This window comes from Larimichthys crocea, chromosome III (genome assembly GCF_000972845.2).
Source record: "Larimichthys crocea isolate SSNF chromosome III, L_crocea_2.0, whole genome shotgun sequence".
NCBI lineage: Eukaryota > Metazoa > Chordata > Actinopteri > Sciaenidae > Larimichthys > Larimichthys crocea.
The window spans coordinates 30,101,155-30,126,564 of record NC_040013.1 but is presented as its reverse complement, the minus strand read 5'-3'; the positions used below and the strand labels follow the sequence as shown (position 1 = coordinate 30,126,564).

The 25,410-nt window shown below is 39.8% G+C and overlaps 2 protein-coding genes across 6 annotated transcripts in view; one reads left to right on the top strand and one right to left on the bottom strand.

Annotated features, from left to right (window-relative positions):
* bmpr1ba (bone morphogenetic protein receptor, type IBa) overlaps nucleotides 1-4,016 on the top strand; it is a 64,372-nt gene extending 60,356 nt beyond the window's left edge. For all 4 annotated transcript variants that reach the window (XM_027275043.1, XM_027275036.1, XM_010732488.3 and 1 more), the window contains one exon: nucleotides 6-4,016. In XM_027275043.1, coding sequence (XP_027130844.1) covers nucleotides 6-131 — 126 coding nt within the window. In that variant the 3' untranslated portion in view covers nucleotides 132-4,016. The remainder of the gene's footprint in view (nucleotides 1-5) is intronic.
* unc5ca (unc-5 netrin receptor Ca) overlaps nucleotides 2,288-25,410 on the bottom strand; it is a 175,467-nt gene continuing 152,344 nt past the window's right edge. For both annotated transcript variants that reach the window (XM_027275025.1, XM_019259897.2), the window contains 10 exons: nucleotides 24,643-24,834; nucleotides 19,940-20,157; nucleotides 18,476-18,611; nucleotides 17,689-17,776; nucleotides 15,063-15,231; nucleotides 12,497-12,730; nucleotides 10,667-10,816; nucleotides 10,218-10,382; nucleotides 7,965-8,143; nucleotides 2,288-6,255 (listed from right to left, as the gene is read on the bottom strand). In XM_027275025.1, the coding sequence (XP_027130826.1) occupies nucleotides 6,093-6,255; nucleotides 7,965-8,143; nucleotides 10,218-10,382; nucleotides 10,667-10,816; nucleotides 12,497-12,730; nucleotides 15,063-15,231; nucleotides 17,689-17,776; nucleotides 18,476-18,611; nucleotides 19,940-20,157; nucleotides 24,643-24,834 (1,694 nt within the window). In that variant the 3' untranslated portion in view covers nucleotides 2,288-6,092. The remainder of the gene's footprint in view (nucleotides 6,256-7,964; nucleotides 8,144-10,217; nucleotides 10,383-10,666; nucleotides 10,817-12,496; nucleotides 12,731-15,062; nucleotides 15,232-17,688; nucleotides 17,777-18,475; nucleotides 18,612-19,939; nucleotides 20,158-24,642; nucleotides 24,835-25,410) is intronic.

Genomic DNA, 25,410 nt, shown 5'->3' with positions numbered 1-25,410 from the left:
CTCAGTGTTTGAGACTGATGGGAAAGCTGATGGGAGAATGCTGGGCCCACAGCCCAGCCTGCCGCCTCACAGCCCTACGGGTCAAAAAGACACTTGCCAAGATGTCAGAATCACAGGATATCAAGCTGTGAGCAGGTGTTGCCAGGTGTGTGTTAACACACACACACATAGAATGGGCATTAACAATCACACTGGCTTTGTCCAGGCCGCACAATCCCTTTTTTCCTGGGAAAAGGAGATGGGACAGGAAGCAAGATCATCACTTGGAGATCGAAGGATCACAAACTTTGATGCCCAGAACTCTGCAATCCCAAGTCCCCCTTGAAAAACGTATTACAGGACTACAATGGTTAAACTTCTATGATAATTCAAAAACAATCAGGCCATGTGTGGCCCTGTTCTGTCCAGAGAGGATGACACATTTTCATTTCAGACTAGTGTGAGGACTAAAATCATGTTCCAGTTCCTGTTCACATGCTCCAAAAATCTTTGGAGAAAGAGATTGAGTTTGAGTTGACACTGTAGCTGCAGAGATACACAAATGAGCTACTGATCAGTGAGTGGAATACTATATCACTGCTTTCTGTGAAAGCTACCCTATCTGTAGATGAAGGTCCGACTGATAGAACGGAAAGGATGTGCTTAAAGGCAATTGCAGCATGGCACCTCCTTTTAAAACACTGTCACTCCCACTACTGCCTTTATGTTGCAATTGGATTAAACACATTTTTGTCACTCTTATATTAACTGCTCTTGGTTACAATGACTGACACTATGTGACAGAAAAAAAAAAGTGTATTTTGAGGCTTTAAAAGTTTTGTTTACGCTCGTAACATTTGTAGACACTGAAGAAAAAAGGTACACGTGTATTTTTAAGTTGTGATGGGATATGAAAGTTGCAAAAAGCGTATTTTCCATGTAAAACTCAAACTCTTTAAGTCTATATGTGAAAAATAAAGTTTATATGTCCAAATAAATTCTGGATTGAGGCTCTATATGCCTCTGTGTTTCCTTGCCCTCCTATAAATAAAAGTTGCATGAGGAGAGGGTTACAGTAATGGAGCCATTGAAGAGCCATTGAAGCATAGCGGTGGCATCCGTAGGTGCTTCACGGCAATTACAGGAAGGAAAGTTTACCCAAGCAATCAGAAACTTTTTTTTATTTACCAACTGTAGTGGTGACTTATTGCTTGAGGATGTAATGATCTATTATAAATGGATTTATGCCTGTGTTAGTTTAGGGGGTACCACAAGTCGTTTATCATGGAAAGGGGGGGCTGTCATCGTTCAGTCACTCCCAGTACCACAGAGCGGCTCCCATAACTAGCCTGATGATGGATATGTATTCAGTCAACACACAGTATTTCCCTGACCACCAGAACTGGACAGAACCAGACGAAACTGTCTCACCATGAATCAGCATTTTGTCACACTGAAATCAAATAACAGCTTAATCATTAAAAAGCTCATTGTTTGGCTTCTATCAGACGAGTTTCTTTACTAATACAAATTCTCACATCGTAGCAGGCAAGTGTTTGGATGCTTAAACAGCCTCACTGACCCAGAATGAAAAAGTTCTCAAGGTAAATCTGGACACCTGTCATAATCATCAATAGCATACTGTTAGGTCTCCCACAGTCTTTGGTCTCTGCCACTAAAATAACGGGATGATCCGTCACTGTTGAAGGTGTGGCAGACTTGTTGTGTTTTAAAATGCCCTTCCTTTCCTCTTGGGTGTTGTGCCTTATTTAATCTGTACCAACTGTAGTAGTATCTGTGAGAGAAAGTGGTGTTTTCATTCAGTAAAAAAAAAAGGTTGAACATTCCCCCAATAAAGTGTTTCACTCATTCACATGGCTTATGCACAGTTTGTGGTGGTGGCTGAACGGGGTGCATACTAACAAGTCACTTGGCAATGCCCCATACTGTTAAGGCACGCTCTCCATATTTTCTTTGTTTAAAAAAAAAAAAAAGCAGCATGCCTCATTACGACCCACCGGCGGTGCTGAGCACACAGCATGTTAAACAGTGATACCAGAAGTACTTTCTGTTTCAATTTCACCCCCATCAGGATACTTTATCCAACAGCTTACTGAGTTTGGAACCTTTAAATATGAATTTCACAGAAAAGTAAAAAAAAAAAATCAAAGTATTGCATAACAAATTATTATATTCATGATCTACGAATTGCATTTCTGACCACGCCCGGCAACAACATAGGTGTAAAACAATTTCCTGAAACAGTTCCGCAGAAATAAGCCGTCATATGCACCACACATTTTCAGCATTGCTTATAAATATAATTTATTAATTGTCTTAAAAATTCTTTCTTACACTTTGTACAGAAAACAATTAGAGGAGATAGAGAGGCGAGCATTCAGCGAGATTGAGCAAGATTCATGAAGCGTGCCAGAATTAGCTAAAATGGACCAACACTACCCCACACTAATCAAATCAAATCACCCCTGATAGTAAAATAAAAATGCACTTACAAGCACAGCTCTAGTTATAGACTTCTATCATGATAACCAATGCCAAGTTTGCATAGTAGACACTGCTTTTACAAAAAATTAAAGAAACTTAAATAATATTTGTTTTTAAAAAAAAACTTGAAACATACAAACTAGTATCTAACTGTACTGCTCTTTTTTTATGTTCTCAAATTTGCCAAATATAGCTGACAGTACACAACTGTACATACTGTGAATAGAAAATATTTTTACATACTTTGTTATCTTAACACTACTTTCTTCATTTTCACATCACGAAGGATCACCTTTGGGAGGCCTGCATTTGCTCTCCTCGAATGAAAACTCCTTTTCAGTCTACTCCATTAACAAACAGTCTGTCCTGCTGGTAAACTGTAGACTGAGAACCTGGCATGGATCAAATTTTGGGTGTGAAGTTACTGGTAACTTGCATGTCTAAACAGTTTGTTTCCATACACACACTCCACCAGTCAGAATTTGACCTTGTATTCTGCATTTGAGTTATTAAGATGTTGATAATGATCGTTGTATGAGAGAGACATTGTCATGACTTTTGGGATCATATTTAGTTCTGAAACAAACTGAATTGATGACAATGTTTTTAGGCTTTTATCCTCAAAATGTACACTTCCCTTTGATTTCCTCACTTCTGACATCACATTTGAAAACATACAAAACATCCACTCTTTAACCATACACCTTTTCTATATTTGTTTAATAAGGCTGTCTGTAATTAAAATACACATCATTTTGAGGCCTCCGCGTCCACTATGTCTGTCTTGACATCGATACAAGGTTGGATTTTTAACTGCCATATTCCTGACCGACTGAACAAAGAAAGAAAAATCAATGTGAAAAATCAATGTGTCAAGGTTTCCTCCTGCGTGGACAACCACAAGATGAAATCTGTCATGAAGAGGTAAAAATCTGACCTTTTGTACTGGTGTTAACTCAGCCTTTGTATGTCAGCCTACTTGGGTTTCTCTCCTCAGAATCCCCACTACGTATCTGATCTTCAGTTTCATATGGCGTCTCTCCATAGTTCAGAGCAGAAATATCTCCAGTTTTTGAATATTTTACATGTACTTCCTTTGAACTGAATGTTCCTCTTGTCCTGTACATGGTGAATAGAGTTCTTGTCCCCTGGGGCATCTGACAACTATTCAAAAGCTGCTAAAAAATTAGTCCGTTTGTCTTTCCTTGAAGCTGGCTTGTTGGAGATGCACCTTTTTCATCAGACACTGTTGACCTGAGACAATGCATACATTTTGAAAGCCAGCCGTGGTGCACAATGTTCTGCGAAACACAAATATATTACACTGAATTTTACATGAGCCCCTTTTTAGTTGTTATCTTGATTTTTAGCTCTAAATCACAACTTTTTCAACAAATACACCATGAGCTGGAATGTTAGTTGCAGACAGAACATTGTTAGATAAAGAGCAACTAACTGATATGTTACAGATTTTATCCCATCCCCTAAAAACATAAAAAATGTTAAAGCAAATAACACAAAACAAAACAAAAAATTGTATGCTAATATAAGGTCATTAGAATGAACATGATAATCATGTATTTACATGTTTCAGATGATCAAAAAAAAACAAAAAAAACATAAATGCTGTTATTCTTTAAATGCCACTGGATGGTGCTAGTGACCAGCAAAGTTATGCTGGTGATCATTGAAATCACATGTGGCGTGATGGCAGATAACACATCTAACATACTGTGATGAAGGGACAACGAAAATATGAAAGAAATATATATATATATTTATATATATTTGTAGACTATATATATTTTAGTAAATGAAAATATGATTGATAAAATCTGTATATTGGATACATTTAGCGGTAATGCATGATATCAGCTGTATTTAACTCACTATCACATAATACTATGTTACTTTGTATATTACTGTATTTAAAAAAAAAAACAAAAAAAAAAACTTCTTGTTCATCCATTTTTGTTTCCTCCCTCCATTCTCTGAGTTGGACCCTGTCCAGAAACAAGCCCTGGCTGTCTGTCCGAGAGACTGTCATTGTGGTTAACCAAATGTGGTAGCCATGGCTGGAGTTCCCCTCCCTGCATGACCAAACAACTCCTCTTTGGGGAGAAACAGAGCAGTATAATTACTGCAGACAGCATGTTAACACTTGATTTGAGTATGAGATCCATTTTTAGCTAGACGATCGTTATTTCAATGCAAAACAATTTTTGCTGTTTTTGCAAAGTTGTTTCTGAACAACAACATATACAAATACAAAATTAAGAACAGTCGACCTTATTGTCAAACAACAAACCTATTATCCACCGTGCACGAGAATGATAAACTTCATTCTGCAAGTCTGCATCTTTGCCTTGTTTATCTGTTTATCATAAGTGCAATCTTAAATATACCTCAAAACAGACAATTTCACAAGTCTGTCACCATGCCACAGGTTTTACGTGCATCTATCAAGACTGCAATCATCTTTGGATTGGCTTCTTTAAGAACATTAGAGGCACAAGTTAAAGGCAAGTTGACAGCAAGTTCAGCTGCCTTTGACTTTTGAGTTTTTAAGAGATTTCCTGTGAACTGGATGACTTTAAATCCTCCTGCAATCTGGAGGTAAGCCACATAACTCAATACATGATATAACACAAATTTAAACAAAGAGGGAAACCTGTTGTCTCGGGCTTGTTTCTGGTCAGGATCCTTGATTGACAGTCACCGTGTAGCAAATTCTGTTAGCAGGAAATGATCCACACATATGGACAGCAGAATACATAGAGCGTTCCCTAGGAAACGATATAAAGACGACAAACTGTACTGGCAAACACGTACAGCCAAGGCTCACAAGAGAAGAGAAGAGAAGAGTGGGATCATGTCTTAACCTCCCCTCTGTCATTATCTGTTTTCCATCCTGTTCTTACAGATGATCACCTGCGGCTTATTCCATTATTTTAAGTTTATGTCCTCCCTCCCTTTTGTAATCAGTTTAGCTTATCCCTGTGTTTACTCTTGTCTCACTAAAGAGTCCTGTCTCTAACTCACTCTGTCTTTTTCCTCACTCAACCTTCTCCCACTCTTTTGTAATCAGTTTAGCTTCACTCCCTTTATGATTCAGTTCCATTCCTATAGAGGTTTTCAAGGTCAGTACCTCTGTTGCTTCTTTTTTTTCTTTTCTCTGCGTCTCTTTGTTCAGTATAAAGTAACAGCAAGAGAACAACTAGTGTTACACCAGACAAGGTCTTTTTTTTTCTCTCTCTCTTCTTTTTAGGCGTGTGTGGGTGTGTATGTATTGTTTGTTCCTGATATAGACTCTGTTTGTGTGTAAAGGTGTGGTTATCTCTCCTTCGGTCACAGATGACACAGCCATGTTACTCAAATAAACACACGAAGATACACACATAGTTCCAGCACCAGCTCGAGCGCTCTCTCTGTTATCACGTAGGCATGATTACCCTGGTATTTAACCGTTGCTCAATCACCATGGTGACAACTTTTCTTTTGCTCGCATCTAATTCGTTCATTGCCCTCGCTGCAGTATCAACCGTAGAGAATTCACATGTAATCGTCTCCAGAGTTCTGCCATTGTCATGGTAACCAATGTTGCATCGTCAGTGTTCCGTTGTCATGGAGGCGAAGTTACTGTCATGGCGACCCATCTCTTCCAGCACAGCTGCCAGTTCATTTAGGTCTCCATCAGGGAAGTGCTGGGCCTCCCAGAGATCCAGGATCACACCTGTCGGACTGGACTTGGTGGCAAAGTAGTTCAGGTACCTGGAGAAATGAGAAGGAACATAACTGACTATTTTACAGAAGAAAACTCTGTCATCTTTGGAAAGCCAACTTGGAAACAAATAAATTAAAAGAAAGTGAAAAGTGAATAATTTCTGCTTATCCATATTGCGATGCAAAGATCATCTACCTTGATTAAATCTTGAATACTGAGTTGTATAAAATGTAATGAGTGAAATGAGACAGATTAATCCTTTTTAGAAAATCTGCCCGTATAGATGTTTAATTCAAACAATATTTATCAAATAAAAACACATTTAAAAACTGCGTGATAACACAAAAATGTGCCAACAAGTCCACAGGGAGAACAGTTTTCAAAGCACCAAAGCTGTTGAGAGTCAAGTGCACAATGGTTGCAGAGGAAAAGTCTGACACTGAGCCATCTGTGACAAAGATCCCAATGCTGCTTTAGTGGAAAAGCCATCAGATTTGAGTCCCATGGGGATAAAAATGAGACTTTCTGTTCCTCTGTAAATCCTGTGATTGTACTGTTGGCACACTCTGGTACTGTTTAAACACAACCAAAGACATGTACATCACTCCTGTGCTCCGTTCTGTCTGTCTCTACTTCCTCCTCTCCTTTTTTCATATTTCCTCTCACTCAAAACATCTAATAAGGTATTTTAAATACTTCCCCTCTCACTTTCTGTCTCAGCCTCCATCTGTCTGCAATGTGAGAAGGGGTATCCTGCTGTTATGTGACCTCAATAGTTGAGATCAGGCTTTGTTTTTGTCTTAGCACAATAGATCAAAACATTAACAACCATACCTTTGCTCGTTTCTGTACAGTGTGTACAGCTCAAGTTTCACTGCTCATACATACATACATACATGACAGTTATATGAGAAGAGGTGGCTGTGATGACAAAGCATGAGTCATACTTTGAAGTCAAACAGACATGACGTAGCAGTCACAGGAGCAGAGAGGATTAAAGGTGGTGTTTCCTTGATATACCATTTTATCATGCTCCTTTGGAAGAGTGGCTTTTAGCAGAAATGCGGAAGCAAACAACAATTTGGCTCACTGTCCATTTTTCACCCACAGATCGGGAATATTTTGTGCCTTAATTAACAAACTAAATCATGAGCTGGCTGCCTGTTGGGACAACAAGGTGCACTTGTGCCCAATTATCCTCTCAATATCTGCTTCTGCTCCAGTAGCTGTTAGTAAATGAACCTCCGGACTGAATCATCGAGTCACATATCTGGGGATAGAAATAATAAGGATGCTACCTGTGAGTCAGATGCAAATAGACAAACGCATCTTTACTTTTTGAGTCCAGCAGTGCTGTATTTTACTTAAACTCTACAGGGACGGAGGTAAAATAATGAAATGTGTTCAAATTGAGTGACGTGCAATTAACGATGTGATTTTACGTCTTTGGTATTTGTATGTGCTATTGTATGTTTGCGTCCTAAGAATAACACGAAAACAAGATTCATTTCAGCTGAACTGCAGCATCTGATTTAAACAGCCAGTGCCCTAGTCGCATTTAAATTCACAGAAATTGGCTTTTTGGTTTTTCTTCTGTTGTTGAAAAGGTGAGACAAGCCACCTTGATGAGCTGCCACCTGATTTGAGCAGAGTTGTTTTTCTGACTAAACGATGGTCCAAACCAAGCAAAATGCCTACGGGAAGCATACACAGAATAAATGATAAAAAGAAGTGTATGTGTGTGTGTGTGTGTCACCTGTCAAGGTTGAGTTTGTGGGCCAGCATCCTCCAGTCATTGCCTCTGGTCTGTGGTGCATCTAGACTGCCACACAGCTTCTGTCTGATGGACAAAGGAATACGGAAAGCATTGGGGCCCACTAAGGTTGTGATATTACTGGCAGGATCCATCAGGGACGTGTCTATGCACTGGAGCTCCTGGAAAGACAGAAAACTAGTTATTTCAACTTTTTGAAAACTTTAATATTCTTCAAAAAATATTGTTGTAGACAATATAAATTCTACAGCAGAGACATGGGAACAGAGTAAAATAAGGGCCATAATGTGCAACCATGTGGCAACACTGAAAGTTGACAACATTGAATATTTCTATCTCAGATACATCAATGTCTTGGTCGTTCTGCCAAAGACTCTGCTCATCTTTTCTGCTGCTTTGCTTCGATGCAACCAATTACTGATATGTCTCCTAATTAATACAAGAGAGAACCAAACACAAAGATCTGCTTTCAAGCACTCTCTCTCTCCTCTCGCTGTCAAACTCTGTCTCTTTCTAAACCTTCATCGCATTAATCTGCCACTCCTGGGCTGAAAGGAGGCAGCAGTCTAATGAATGTCGCTTGGCAGAGGGAAACAACAACTGCCACTGTTGATGTGAATGATTACTATTTACTGCGTCTACTTAGCCCCAATTTACAGCAGAAAGCTCTCTGCTGCTGGAGATTGAATGATTGATGCAAAGGGACATCTCTGTTTCACTGCCGAAATAATAAATGCTTTAAACCTGCTTTACGTTCCATTGTTCAGGACACTGTTTGAAGCTCTACAGCATTTTATTTAATGAATACACAAAGAGACTCGCTGAATGTTGCTTTAGCTATCCTGCTCTAATTACCATACTTGCTTGAACATCCCATGAGATCATAATGTAAATTATGTCTATAAAACTGGGTTTGGCCTACTTTGTTTAAATGGATCACAACTGATCACCTAACTAAATATTTAATGTTGTGACCAAATCTTCATAGTCCAAATAAAAGTACTAAATTATTCTGTTGACTTGTTGCACCACCACAACTTTAACCCCAGCCTCTCAAAGGCTGTTTGTTTTGTTTTATTTGTCAGAAGGTATAATAAAACTAAACATAGCACCTAAAGATTTGCACCTATGAGAGTTTAGAGACACAAGTAAAGGGAAATTATCTCTAAACTCTACACTTTACAGTGGGAAATCATAAGTGACTCTTTGTTTACAAAGCTGTCTAACCTCTTTAGACTTGGTAGCAGAACATTTGAGAAAATGTGCCTACTAATCATGGTTATGACTATATTTAAACTCTAGCCCTGGCTGCTTCTTTTGAGGTTGAGGTCAAAAGTCTAAATCTGAATCAAGTTTATTGCCAAGTATGTTTTATTGTCTATGAAGACTTACTTGGCCATAAGCCTAAATAATTTGCCTTGGTATATTGGTGCATAACAATAAACACAGCCCAAGAAAAATAGAGATAAGGATGAATGCAATTTTTGCAAGTCAAGAAGCATAAATTGATAACTATACTATTATAACAAAACTATTAACAACTATTATTAAAAACAATAAAAAGAGAATGTATGTACCTCAATGTCAATGTAAAAAAAAATAAGGATTTTCTTTTTAACTTTTAAATATTAATATAAGTATTGGTCTCAAAGATCTAGTATCAGTCACTGTTACAGACCTTGGCTATTATTCTCATTCTCTTGTGTAATGCATCCTTGCTGCTGCAATCGTTCCAGTAACATGCAGTAACAAACAAATCTATCCCTCTTTATGAATTTAACTGGTTACACATGGGTTAAATAAATTGTGCAACGCTATCACCCGTGAACACCATGGGAGAATTCAAAGAACTGTCTGACCTTCGACCAAAACTGTTCACACACACACACACACACACACTTTGTGGTTACATGGCCTAGAAAAATCAAAGACAAGTTATTCCACTCGTGTTATGTGACCTCTAGCCCTAGTATGAATGATTGAACAGAGTCACAGATCCATAGCAGGAACCCTGACTGTCTGACAGAGAGAGAAAAACTTAGTGACTTTAGGACCTTTAGTCTGGGTGTGTAGAAGTAAGTCTCTCTCTGTGTGACCGTGTCTTGGTTTATGCCACAGTATCCTGCCCATGGTCAGTGTGAGTTCAAGTCGTCTTCTGCAGTTTCCTCAGCCAATAACCAATAAACAGCATGTCAGCATGTTGTGCTGTCGGCATGTGGATTACTGCAAACGTACCTCCTCCAGTGTGTTGCTGAGCTGAAAGATCTGTCCTTCTCCTTCCACCTGCCGCACACACAGTTTGCAGCTGATCTCTGTGGTGGCTGAGCTCAATCTCTCCAGGGTGAAGGTGCAGTGAAGAGTTCTCTGACTGCCACTCCACACCTGGTAGAACGGAATCTCCTAGAAAAGCACAAAAATATTGTTTTCAGGAAGGTAACCGGGTCACAATGGGTAAAATCATCTTCCAACTGTGGCTATGATTCCAATTAAATATGAGTGGATGCCTCCTTCAAAACATGGATTTTTTTTTGGAAAAAAACAAAACAGAAAAAAAACAAAAACACCATGCCATGGTTTATTATTTTGAGCTAAATAGAAGCAGTACTGTATCATTATATATCATTTATATGAAGTATTTATAGTACAGTAGATACCTTCTATATGTGCGGTTATATCCACCTCACCTGATACTTTGCAATGAGTTTGCTCTTCCAGTGTGTGTGCGGCACGTCGTGGATTGACAGTCTCAGATTGTGTGTGCTGTCTTTAAAGTTCAGAGTCTTTGGCTCATCCAGAAGCTTTCCTCCCATCTGGGTCTCCATCTGAAGAACCTCCTACACAAAACCCCAGAAAAACACAATAACTGCTTCAGACTTCCTCCACAAGTTTGCTTCTGCTGAACCATTTCTTTTCTTTTCTTTTTTTTTCATACAGCACTGGAGACTGTAGAAAGCCTTTAATTTATCTTCATTATTACTGCAGACAATGCCGTCTTTGATGTTGCCTTGAAGTACACGGCAATATGAAACACTTGAAAGTTTTCATTGAGATATCATCAAAAAAAATCAGTGGCTGTATTCCCTGGATTTAAGCAAAGCTTGAGCAATTGAGCAAACGGCACTGAACTGAAGAGAGACGTTAAGATGCTCAGTAAAAACCTTAATGAATAATGCAGCACCAGCCAAAGTACTGCTGTTGTGAGATGTAGGAAACGAAGCATATCTTTAATGTAAGTCAGTAAAATTAAATTACTTCTATTGACTTTAGAAGATGACCTCAATGCATCATATTACTTGTGATAATAACACACAACAAAAATCCTCATTTCCCCTGCACACTCACTTTATAGTTTTAAGGCTGCTGTAATTACCACCTCAGTCAAGCAGGATTTAAAAGCTGATGCACTACACTCAAACTGATATTGTTCTGTTTCTTTGTTCATTTTGTGAACCAAAGGAAGCAGCGCATTTTACTCTGCAGCGCTGCAGTTGATAATAATACATAGCACACACGGTCCTGTGGGGATTTTTGCTCATACTTTTCAAATTGACTTCTGTATACCAACTAAGCCCACACTAAGAGAGTACAAAGAAAGCATCTGTGCCCGACAGACACACATCGGCATGCATAATGGTAAACACACACATATTGATAACATCAACCTATTTACAGGCCCTTGAACTGTGAACTTAAATGAACAAACACACACACACGCACACTCGAGTTATTTTCTGATGGAAGAATAAGTTATCAGTATGACTTCTGATGCCTCCTACAACCTTTTCAAAATAATCAATTCCTTCTTCCCATCATCTTCCTACGCAGTAGCTCTACTGTAGATATACAGCTGAGACTTCCCCTTTGAAACCAACCAACCGATCAATTATACTCCGCAAAGTCTCCATCATTAAAAACTCCACCTCTGAACTTTGTTTTCAAGCTACAATTGCTTGTTTGAAATGGTAAAATGCTGATGTTTGTGCGAGCGTGTGCATGGCTGTGTGCCACACTGACACTTGACTTATCATTGCATGCATAAATTACCAATGTTAATCTCTGGTATCAGATGGTCCCTCCAGTGCTTTGAATTTGTTTAAATTTTAAAGCATCGTTATTTTGACATTGCTTGACCCTGTTTTGTTTACTGCTTCTCAGCTCATTTTCACAAGACTAGAGGTGGGAAAAAAACAAAAAAAACTTCTATTTATGACTCGAGACAATCACTTCTATTGAAGCTGTAGTATATTTTATTTCAAATGCAAATTACCAGGGAGCGCTTTAAGCATGAGTGGTCCAAGAGACAACTAAATCCCTCACAGGACTAAAGAAACACAGCAAAGCACTCTCTAAAATATCACAAACCTCTTCCTCACCTTCACCGTCATTCAAGACATTAGAAAAAACTATGCCACTGTAGATACACAGTATGTAATATATGACTATAATTCAATAAACTTAAATGCAACTGAACAGAAGAATGATCGGATTTGATCACTTCAATTTTAATGCTTTACCTTGAGTGCATCCTGTGTGTCGTCCAGACAATAGACCCTGATGTGATAGTCCAAAGTTGTGCATGAGACGGGTCCAAAAACAGCCAGTTTGAGCCTCTTGGCAGCTGCCTTGCAGACTGACTGGCCCACCAGGCAGTAAGTCCCTAGTGTCTCTGTTAAGATGTGACATGCCTCCAAGTCCATCTGCACATAGCAGGGGGTGGTGAAGTTTTCCTCTCCGACTACTACCACATCCTGTAGGCAACAAACACACACACACACAAAGTCACACGCATTTTTAGAGTTTCAGAGTGCCATGCTGGATTTGATGGGCGGCTGAGGCTGGATTATTGTAAGTTACTGTATTGTAAGTTAATACTGTCGCTGAATTTAGCTTACGCGCCTTTACTCATCCTGATTGAAGAGACAAATCGCAGCTGTGTGTATAAGTATATATTAGATCAAAATCCCATCCTGGGGTTCAGGGGCATGCCGGAAATTGTAAAACAGCTACTGGGTTTCATCAACATTAAAAGAAAATAAAGTCAGGATAGAATCAGAGAAGTATTTAAACAACATATTATGATCAACGTAGTGATGTGTATGTGTTGACAGACAAACTGTGGAAAAAGAGATTATTCTAAATGTAAAATCCAGGTAATTCTGTTTTCCCCCTTTATTTGGGAACAGCCTTTATTTGTTCATGCTTTTAGTCAGACCTGGGCGTTATTTGAACACCGGCTTTATTTTAGATGTTGTGAGCATTAAGCCGCATTCTGTTTGTTAACATAACACAACCGGACCTGAATTTTGGAGCCATTTCCACTAATGCAAACAACCCCTGAATGAACACGTTTGTGCTTTCTAACTGATGCATTCCACTGTTGCTATAAACAACAACTTTTTTTTTTAATACGATGCCAGTACTGATGTGTGTAGAGCTGTGCAAACTATAAAGAAAGCTACAGAGAGCCTGGCTGTAAATGTTGAGTTTTAATCATTCTGGCTTGTAGATCTTTTTTAATAAGACAATAAACCACGGGCGACTCCTCTTTGTGAGTCTGGTAATTCATCTTAGAAAACCAGTTACTGGATTTTTGATTCAGCACATCGTGGATTCCTTTGTTCATCGTGAGACACTGAATTGAAATGTAAATGCATGTCTGGCTGTACGACTTCTGAAAGTAAATCAAGGTATCCATTAGGAGGATGATAACACTTGTTCAGAGCTGTCGTCTGTGAAGTGTGTCCAGTCCCACTGTGATTATCTGCTGGCTGTTGCTCATATCATTTCTACAGCTCTCTGTCGCAGCCTGAGTTATGGTAAATCCATATGGCTCCGAGTTGAGCGGGGATGCACAAGCTCACTGTGTTCTTTTCATATAAGAACTGAATCTTCAATTAGTTCAGCACGTACCCGTGTTTGTGCGTGTGACTGTGAGTAATGTCCCTAGACAGAAGCATGGATCTGCTGTGCGCGCACACGTGTGATACAAATATTGAGTTTTTGAATCACAGTTCATGTGGAGTTGTGTTCCCGCAGATGAGCGAGCCAAATCAATACAAAGAGGTAGGAAAGCAATATGGTATGAATCTGTTATTACTGGTAATCACAACCATAGCTGCTCCCCCCTGATGTGAGGGGAATTCAATTACCTTCCTCTCCCTTTTTTTTGGGGGGGGGGAAACTTTCTGATGGGAAATGGATGTTCTACTGCAATAAGAGAAAAACAAATTGACTTCCTGATGAAATTCCACTTTTCATTTTTCTCGTCTTTACCCACTCTGCGTCCTTCTGTGTGTGTGTCTCCCTCTCTGTCTCTGTCTCTTTCCTCACACACAAATACACACACAAAGACACACACAGAATCTTATGCATGGCTAATTGTGCAGAGACATTGTGTTGAGCTGTGATAAGCAACAGAAGACAGCATACGGGGGCCTTGTAGACACAGTGATGCTGCAAGACAGCCTTATCACCCACACCCACACACAAGGTTACACATGCATGCACGCGCGCACACACACACACACGCGCGCGCGCACGTAGAAACAGACATGCACGTATACATGTGCAGTCACACATGCACAAAAGCAGATTGCTGAGGTAGAGACTTCACGCTGAGACACACGGGAGGAGAGAGAGAGAGAGAGAAGGGTAGGGGAAAAAAAGGAGGGATAGAAACATAAGAAGAAAGACGAGAGAAGAGGAGGACGGCAGGAGCATAACAAATTGCTTCTGATAGGAGTCTTCAACCCCCTGCTTGTCTGCTGGCCTGTAGGCACTTTATGTTTACTGAATTTTCTCTTCTTTTCTTTCTTTTCCTCTCTCACTGCATGTGTGTGTGTGTCTAATCTAGGCAAGTGTATGTGTGCATGCGTGTGTATATGCTGTTTAGGACATACAGTGTCAGGGACGCACTTCTTTCTGTTTGGATTATTTAGCTGTTGTTGGTGTCTCTGCATGCATTTTTAAATGTATGTTCTTCACTAATTGCCGGAAGCTGTTCTCTCAGTAGGATTCACATGTTTGCACATTATAGCGAACCAAAACCAGTACAAACACACAACAGTGTTAAGCACTCACCTCCCACTCTCCCATTGCCAGTTGGTTCTTCAGTTGTATGAGCCAGTCTTCCTGGACATTGTCAGCACAGTGGTGGATGGTGAGGATCACTGGTCTGGTCAGTAAGGCTCCTGGAGGTCCACAACTCACCACTGGGCTCAGCACCGTCTGGATGTCCTCTACCGGGGGTCTGGAAAAAAGACAGATACCCCCCCCCGAGGTGAAATGATTCCTCAGAAAAGAGCAACAGGAAGGCTGCACTGTTGACTATCCAGTTAGGGTGCACATCAACTGCAGGAAGCTGTATTGATTTCACTTCTGGTCCGTCATTTTGTCGTAATGTTCATGTATGCAAAAACTCAGCTGGCGTAATAAAGGGGACAGGTGGACGGTTAGATTGGAGTAAGACGGAGAAGCTTAGTGTAGATGAGAAAATCAGAGAACAAAACAGATCAGAGCGGAGCAACACAAATTCAATCATAGGATGATTAGTGAAGTCAGCAGGGCTTCGGTTGGGCCTCAGCTGGAGTCAGTAGCTCACGGCTCATGGGAAGAAAATAAATGACTACTGATCGCAGGCCGTCCTGCTTTTTTTTATACCATAAATTCAAGTATTGGGTCCTCAAGCACTTACTAACTAATGTATGTTACAGCACAGCCGCAGAATACTACAGGAGATTACACATATCGAACTCCATCTGTATTAATTATTTATAATCCTTCTTTCATTATTCAATTCCTGAAAGAATTTTTAAACAATAATTAAATATGAAAATATGTATGAAAATGTCTGCGTTCTCCTGTGTAATCCATTACGCTGTCATTCTCTTCCCTCACGTAGCTGAAGATATTTATTGACTGGGGAAGAGCCCATATAGATGGAAGAGATGGATTTAAATTAAAACTTTTTTTTTTTTTTTCCAGCCCACCTTGTGTCAGGGGTGCACTAATCCTTAGCAGTTTTATCGATTCAGCTGCTGGAGCTCATTATTGACTCGTGAAGGGTTCACATGGGTAGGAGAAGCTAACAGATAAAAACAGTATGACTCAAACTGTAACAACACCCTTTGACTTATCTAATGCTAGGGTTAGCCCTTAACAAATTACAGTGTTACAGTTTTTTAGATTAATGTTTTGAATCTTTTATCATGAAATGAAATAGATGTGTTAAGTTTCCTTTCTTTTTTTTTTTAATGCGGGAAAACAGAAATCGAGGGTTATATCTTAATGAGTAAAACCACATAAGTCTCGCTTGCCAAGTGTTGCTGAGGAAAGTCAATGTAGCTATGTGATTTTTGTTAGCCAGTTATTGACAGAGATGAAGACAGAGGACAGAGGAGAGGTTAGACTCTTAGAAATACTGTAGCACCCTGCAGGGGGCCTAATTCCTATTGACTGCTATTGATCAGGGACAGGCTACAATGGATGCATGGGAGAGAATACACTAAATCAAACTCTAACAAGTGTCCTACAGCTCGGGTCTTGTAGAGGCTTTAAAGAGTTGATTCACACAAATTCTTAAAGAACATATTCCCTCGCTTGCCCCCTGTGGTGTCCCGTTACGGAGATACTGGTTTTATTTGTCCAGTACAATGAAGTCATGAATGGAATTTAATTTGTAGTGCTCATGGCTTTGAAAATATCATAAGCAACGCGTCCTTCCAGAAATAGTGTCCTTGTTGCACTGGATTCTTACTAAACTAAACTACTGACTTTAAAGGGGCATTATTTCATTGATTGAGAAGCAAGCTAGAGCATCATCAGGATACATCTCTTAAAAGTTAAGAGGCATTTGCATGCAAATGTATGAAGGCAGGTTTTTGCCAGGTCATGTTCAGATAGAGTGCTGAAAATGTACCCATTTGCATACATTTTCTTTTTTACACAACAGCTGGAATATAGAAATTGTCTCCCCTGTCTCTCACGTCCCACAGAGAGCTTTACCTCACTCATGCACAGGGTTTAGGAGTAAAGGATTATCGTACATGTAACAGGATTACAGTAATCCCAAAAATAACCACTAATCTTTTAGTTACTGTGGAAACAGCGATCTCTTTGCATATGCTGTCAAAAGCTTGGTGTTTGTTTTTTGGATCTATAACGTGGCGCGAAGTGAAGACAAATCTGTCGGTCGCACTGCAGTCAACATTAGTTTCACATATCGTAGTATAATGGGTGTTATGAGCTCCATGTGGGTAATAGCACTGATTCTGAGACTTAAGCATTGATTAGCTATGTAAATGATGCAGATTATTGAAATAATCAATGTGTTGTGTTAAATATTCTGTTATAATCTCCTCAACTCTGCCGTTTAAGCAATTTTAATCCTAGCACTGATATAGGGAATCAGTGGAAATAACTGACCTCTGGTGAATGAATCACCAAAAGAAGGTGTGCATAGGTACACTATAAATAATAATGACTCATCCCTTGCTGTGCATCCTAAACCCGTGTCACACTGTGTAAGCCTCCCCACACAACCATAAAAACCGGTCTGAGAAGCTGCTGCCGACAGAGAGGTACAGACAAAGAAAAACACACACACAAAAAGAACATAGAGGGAAATAAAGAGATGAAGAGAAGAATGGGGCCAACGGGGAACAACGCAGAGAGAGAAATCTGAGGGAAAGAAAAAGACAAAACTTACCTCAAGCTGTCCTTCCTGTGCACAGTCACATACATCTCATACACCCGACCCTGCGGAACAGCACCCGCTGGAACCAACAAACTCACGCCTGCAGGAGGGAGGACAGGGGAAGGAGAATGGATGGAGGCAGAAATAATGAGATTCATGGCTGGATTTATTCATTTCACCATGCAAAACTGAATTATTGAATGTGCAACCCATTATCACTTTATCATTGTGATTAATTATTAAATAATCATTTTTTAAAGGCAACCCATGTAAAACTTTCTCTTGAATATATCATCAAGTGAATCATGCTGCAATGTTTTATAGCTTCTGAGAGCTGCTTCCTATCAGCGGGTTACATTATTTATTATTTTTGTCTGCCCACTACTTTTAAATCCTAACACAAGTCCACTGAATGTTTTTTTCTTTCAAAACTAGATGGCTGGAAAACATCCCAAGGCTGTTTTTTGTGGTATGTTGTCGGCGAAATGGTAGCCAGATACACTGATTTTATGTGGTTTTCAGTACAGGATTATATTTGACCTTGTTCAAATCTTTAATATTTTGATGAAATGCTTGCTATTTATAACAAGTATTGTTATGCAGTGTGATATTATTTGTTAATGTATTCATTAGAGCATCTTTTAAAAATAGACGTTAAAATGGAGAAATGTTCAGACAGAAAGCGGTCGCACCACCACAGTAAGAAATCAAGGCCACAGTAAGAAGTCAAGGCCGGTCACTGCATTAAAAACAGTAGCTCGATTTATAATCAGCTGTTGAGCATGTGTAGAAAGTTTACCTGAGTTAGGTACAATGAGGTGACCTCCCTGGTTGTTGAAAGATCCGTGAGCAGTACAGGAAGGGTCCCGTGTTCGGGCCAAGCTCTGATTGCGAAGGTTCATGGTGTCGCTGTTATCCAACAGAGACTGAGTTACCTAGAAATCAAAAGACAACAGTCAGAGATTATTGTAAGAAAGTATGAATTTCATAAAGGGCAAATCATAACATTTGCTGTACCATGCAGCACTGGGTATGAAGCCATATAGCAGAGACTGGATCAACTGGAAGGTGAAGGTACAATGTGGAATATAGAAGATGATGAGGTCGGTGACAATGAGTCCTGCAGTTTCTTTAGCATTGAGTTTCACTCTTACATTAGTGTGCTGGATTATAGTTTTTCCTATTATATACTATCGTGTCCTGTGCCCTCACGCATAAAAGCAAGCTGTAACCATTCTCTGTGGAGGAAAGAAGTGAACATATGCAAGTGAATCAATGCGGCATAGTTTGAAGGACAACCATCATCTTAAAGAGCTGATGTCAAGTACTGTAAAAATGGATTCTAATGAAACCAAAAGTTCTGAGAGGTCCGTGAGCGTTTCATTGTGCAAGGCCAGTCTCTGGTTGTATGGGTACTTTTATTTTGCCTGCCAATCTTTTCCGTTCATCTAAATTCATCAAGAAGCTCTTTTTTTTCTCATGATTTCTCAGTAACCACCAACTAAAAAGCTACAGGGAAGATTCACATCTGCCTTGGAGCGCTGCCATAGGGCTGAGCTGACAGAAGAGGGCCAGTTTTACAGTAGACCTATGAAACCACCTTAGGGTAAGTGGTAAAATATGACCTGCTTTGCATTTCCTTGTCGAAATGTCCACTGTGAGATGCAAAATAAGGACTTAACATTCAGCAGTTTACTTCTACATCACACGAAGCTGACAAAAACTGTCTTCAGCGTTTTAAAAAACAGACACTGGACTACTTAATCCTCAGATTAAGAAAGGAAGGTCAGTCAGCAGACACAGTGGAGGTTTAAAAGGCCACAATAAATAAATAAAAAATAAAAAACACCAATAATTGCAGAACAAATCATCAAAAACTGATCTGTAGAGCTCAGAGATTGTGAGTTTAGCTTTCATGCTGCCTCAGGACAGTTGCCATGATGAAACCGAACAGTTTTGTGTGTATTTGTGACAACTGACTCTGGTATGCATGCCATGTAGTTGACAGAGCAGAGGGAGGAAACTGGGGCACTGAGCTGCATGTATACTAATGGTGTTTGGGTTTGTATTTTTGTAACTGGGGATACATAGCTGCAGTGTCTCAGTGCTGTGTCGTGCTATGCTTCTGTAACATAAACTCACTTCAAAATAAAATATTTTAAACTCTCGCTGTGTTCATACAGAATATTAACAGCATGATAAAAATCACAAAAGTGAATGAAGGATACTGACATTAGATTGAGTGAGCCATTCATTATATTACCTTAGGAGACAGTTTGGATGTGAAGTCTCCCCCGAGGTCATCCTGTGGTGTGACCAGACCAGACGAGTTGTAGACTTTGATCTTCAAGTTGGGAAGAGGATCCAGGAGAGGCGAGTTAGTCATCGGGATTTTATCTGAAACATCGTGGAGGGCATACACCGGGCCGCGATACATGGCAGCTGCATTTGTCAAGTCAGGAGGAGCTGTCAGTAGATCAGCTGGAGGGATAAAGTGAAAAGAGAGAGAGAGAGAGAGAGAGAGAGAGATGGAAATTATAGAAAATACAACGTGAATAAGTTTTCAGAAGAGAGGATGGTGACTAATACAGAGAGGGAATCTGTAGGGTCAAATTTGATACTTTAAACACATGGCTGCAGTATGGGACAAATGTTTGGGAACTTGTAGATCAGTGAGCAGGAATGAGGGGAGTAAGACGAGAGCAGGCAAGGCTGCTGATAAGGTATGAGTGTCTGTATGATACATTGCAGTACACAGGGGCATGACCTGGATCAAGGACTTGTCATGACTGCTGCACAGAGAGAGGGAGGGAGGCAAACTCAGTGATTTCAAAGCTGAACTTCATGACATCCTTTAAGCTCTCAAAAACGTTCTCAGAGGCTCTGACTTCACCCGCACGATCAAAGAAGCTGTGTCGCACTTTAATCACACCACTGTCTATTTTTAAAATGCTCACTATGTCGCAATTTAATTCTGACTGACGAAACCTGCTGTGCACATTTACCACGAAACATAACAATGTTAATTGACGATGACAGTTGTTAAGACTGTTCTAAGACTGTGCTCTAAAGGACAGTCTTATAGCAGGCTTGTATACCACAATGTAAATATACTGTTTATTTGGAATAGAACAAGCAAGATAATATGTGAAATGTTCCAGAAAACCTTAAAACCAATAGAAAAAGCGATCCAAACCTAGTCGATTTACATTTTTGATTGAACTAATAAAAGCTAAAAGCAACAACAACTTTTGCCAAACGGCAGCAACTGTGGCCACATGTAGCAATTACAGGAAAATGGCACATGGATTTCTTTTGTGTCAGTTGCTTTAGAGACATCATCATGTTTATCTGTGTAAAGTCAGCAATGTACAGCATCGACCTAAAGTTGACCAACATTGCACTTATGGTCATACCAGACCAAGTGAGTCATTTTCATTTTGTAAGTGTGAGAGAAATGTGTTAATTCTTCTTCCTTAACAAACCCATGTTGTGTATAATTCATAATTTAATATAACCAATGATGGAAACAAAACAAAACTCTCCCCAGCGATGGGTCTGATGAGATTTTATTCTACCATTTACAGTCTGCGTGTAGCCGGATGTCTTATGCTGCTCTTTCTCGAGTTGTCACAGCTGTGATGCTAATGCTGGAATCTTGACACCTTTCATGTATGGCAGATAAACACTCTAACACCTCACTTTACACACGCACGCACACACAAGAACTGTCATGAATAATTTAAAAAAAAGGGCACTACAAAAGCCCTCACACATATATCTTATGTACCGATAACACATACACTAAACTGCACATGCCCTCATTAAAAACACATGACGTACCCAGTATATTGGAATTATATGATGACAGTGGAGAGGGATAGGTAATCCTCTGTGAGATTACCCCCTGTGCCCATATTATAAGGTTAGAGTATAAGCCAGGGGGGCAACTGCATGAACGTGCATACAGTATGCTAATCCTTGTGAATTTAATATTATAATTCAGTATTTAATATCTATATATGCCTTTAGCAATCACTCAATCTTATTCTTTTGGCACTCACTAGACTTGGAGAATTAAATACTGTATGTTGGTGGCTTTAGGAGGTTTGTAGTTTTTTGTAATCAAGAAGCTAAAAACCTTTGGCAGTGGAATTATTCGTAATGCACTGACCTGACTTCAGTTTGCCCAGTCTGCCAGAATTTTAGCTTCACTTCCTTCTAGGTAATTGGAAAGTTGCTGCAGCCATGTTCTACTGATTGTAATAATAATAATACATTTGGCAATATCAACAGTTAAATCCTACATGGGGAATTACCAAAGTGAATGTCCTCCAAGCTCAGCCCCTCTTCTAGCTACTATTTTCAGTTTAACGCAACTTACTCCAAGGGAAGAAAAACACGCTGTAAGTATACATAAACAGCGCTCTCACTTCAGAAAATCCAACAGATATCCAAGATTTAAATGGGATTGGTATCACAGGAAGAATTGCCTACTGAGAACAATCCCAGATTTGTTCACACTAGGCTCTATTTTTTTGGGCGTAGAGCCTGAAATCCAGTCGTTCCCTTCAAAAGCCCATCCATTTTCATTTTAAAATCCCTCATTATCATCCCCCACCACCAACACACACACACACACACCTGTCACCTATCACTCTCTTGCTCTCTCCATCACCAGGCTGTTTACCCTTAAAGCCAGCGGGTATTCCTGCCAAATCATCCCTGCTGAAATTTAATTAACAACTAACGGAAAGCCACTGAGAGAGAGAGAGAGAGAGAGAGAGAGAGAGAGAGAGAGAAAGAGGGGGAGAGTGTGTGTGTGAGAGATGGAGAGGGCAGGGGGTGTGAGGGAGAGACCGAAAGTCAGAGAGAGAGGGGGACATAATTCTTCATTAATAGTAATCGGAGATGGTCCCTCAACGCGGAGTGACAAGCATACTAATACTGATAAAATGTCATCCAATCTCTGCTCAAGTAAAGGCATTCACCCATGTGTACATGAATACACACATGCATGCGCATCCACACAATTATTTTTGCTCACTGTTAAACAATTTGCATCCTCTCTGACATCCTCACTTTTCCGTTTTCACTGTAAACCATGATTTGAATTTTAAAACTGTCCACTGACACTATTTAAGCGTCCTATTCAACGTGATTCGAGATGTGCAGAATAGTTTGTTTGTACTCCGATAGATGAACACAGAATACGTGTTGTAGGTGTATTTTTCAAATATGATGAGTACCAGCATGAGCACCGGTTTTGTCATCAATTATTTTAAGAAATGTAATTTACACCCTTTAATCCAAGTCTGTGGGAGTGTGTGAGTCGGTTTGCATATGTGCCTGCTGCCTACATGGTTGTGTTCTAGAGCTGTTTTAGTGTTGTTGTTTTTTGTGATCGATGTGACAAGTAAAGATTCTTATCGGAAATGTCAGAAGTTCATGGCATCCATAGACTGATATCTGATTCATCCACATTCCCCATCCAATCTTGGCATTTCCAGTAAGCTATCGAATGCATGCATGCGTGCTTACTGTCTTAGCTGTTTCCCAAAGACAGAGAGGGTGAAATGACAGTACAGACAGATGAGAGTGAAAGGTGGCTCCACTTTAACAGAAAGACAAACAGGGAGGGAGTCTCCGCTGTGATGGAATAAACGGAGACATGGCGAGGGAAAGACATGAGACACGGAGATGGAGTAGAAGATAGAAGGATTGCTAATAAACAGGAAATGATTGACCTGAATGTGCAGATGGGAAAGTGAGAGAAAGGAAGAGTGAGACAGAGAAGGAGAACGACGGAGAGAGACTCCTTGATGAAGGTGAGTGGTCTCTACTGGAGACAGAGATGAATCCAGACCAGCGGAGGATTGACAGCCGGAGGCAGAGAAAAGGTACTAAATGAGGCATGGGCCCATTTGTTATTCTGTAGCATCCTATCGAAGTATCTATCCATCTACCTATTTATATAACTTCTTGCACATTATGTAATATCAAACAACACAAAATCAGTATCCACCAGTGAGAGTATTCTCTATAAGAATCCTCATCAGGCCTGGGGCTGCTGTTTTATTGCAGACTAGGCTATGACTTTGCTGCATGTCCTCCACGGAGTACACAGGTGGCTATTCAGGCTAAAGCATGTGAACTCCTGAATGACAAACCTCCTATCTCACTGCCGTATTCTATAATAAAACTGCATTTAAAAGGAGGAGGACTGAAAAGCAAGTCATTACATGTACTGTGCTTCCTTTATTGTAATTGGGTGGCTTTTTATATACTCCCTTTAACCTCTTCAACTCCTCAGCCAACATTACTGTTTTTCAGAGCCGATGGCGGGCTCAATTTTAAAACTGAAGAGTGAAATAGTAGAAAGGCACCGATTGGTACCAATCATGGCATGCAAGCTTGTCAGGAAGGTGGTTTAATAATGCTTCAAAGTTAGGCAAAATTTTGGCGAGAAGAAAAAATGACATTTTCAGAGAGAGTGACCTCTCACCTCATGAAATCTGAATTAAAAAGAGTTCCTTGGGTACCCATGAGTTCTCCCTTTACAGGCATGACTACTTTATGCTAATCCCATGCAGTTTTTTTTGCATGCAGTGTAAATTTCTGCCTACTACATTTGAATATGTCTGCATACTGGGGTCCCTCACTAGCACTGGAATTGCATAAAATGGTTGTGACTGAAAAATTGAAACTTTTGTGGATTTAGTGAACCCAAATGTATTCATGCATGATGATCTTAGTCCCCATAGTAGACTTTTTTTTTTTTTTTTTGGAGCGGGACCTTTTTTTTTTTTTTTTAAAACTTGACCTCATTGTATAAAATAACTGCTTGACCTCTAAGATAATCACAGCCTCATGAAATTGTTCAACCACAGACCTAGAGGCCTAGAATTTAGATGATGTAGGTATTTCCTAGGTGCATCAAATCTCAGTTTCTGTAACATTCCTTACCTGATCTGGCTGTTTTGATATTAACAGACTGGAAGCCTCCATTTAGTGCCGAGGTGTCGATGATGTCCGAGTCAAAGTCACGATGTGTCTTGCGGTAGACAAAGAGCGCCACGATGACAGAGATGACCAGGCACATAATCACTGCGATGACGATGCCCACGTACAGCGCCACATCATCTGTGCTTGGAGCAGCTGGAGGGGAGACAAAGAGGAAGAGAGACATTAAGCATGAAGCAAGTACAATCAAAGGATCTGCTTAAGAGGATCATATCTGAAGAATAAATAGCAATAAAGAGCAACAATAATGATAATTCTGACAGAACAGCAGGGCAGTCACAGAGAGACATTTTTTTTCTTAATGCAAGACAAAATGGAACGTGTAGCAGGCTTCAAATTAAAATATTATGGCTCTCTGTAGTTTTTAATTTGTGTTCGACAATTTCACTTTTACCTCAGACCACCTATCAGACTCAAAAGGACAATCTCGATAGCTTCTGTTTAAAATGAAACTTTAAAAAAGCCCCCCGGCTTGTGTAATACGTTCATTTGTCTAGACAGAGGTAGAGAGAGACACAGAGACACCTTTCATTAAAAAAAAAAAAGGATGGCACCAACCCTTAAAACTTAATAAGGCTGTTAATTATTTTACAAGGGTCCTAACATCCTTTTTCAATCTGGCTGAGATTTTAACGGTTTCAGTGAGAACAACGGTGGACTTGTCATTCATGATCCATATTCGAGCAGAGGAGGGGACTAAGAAAAAAATGT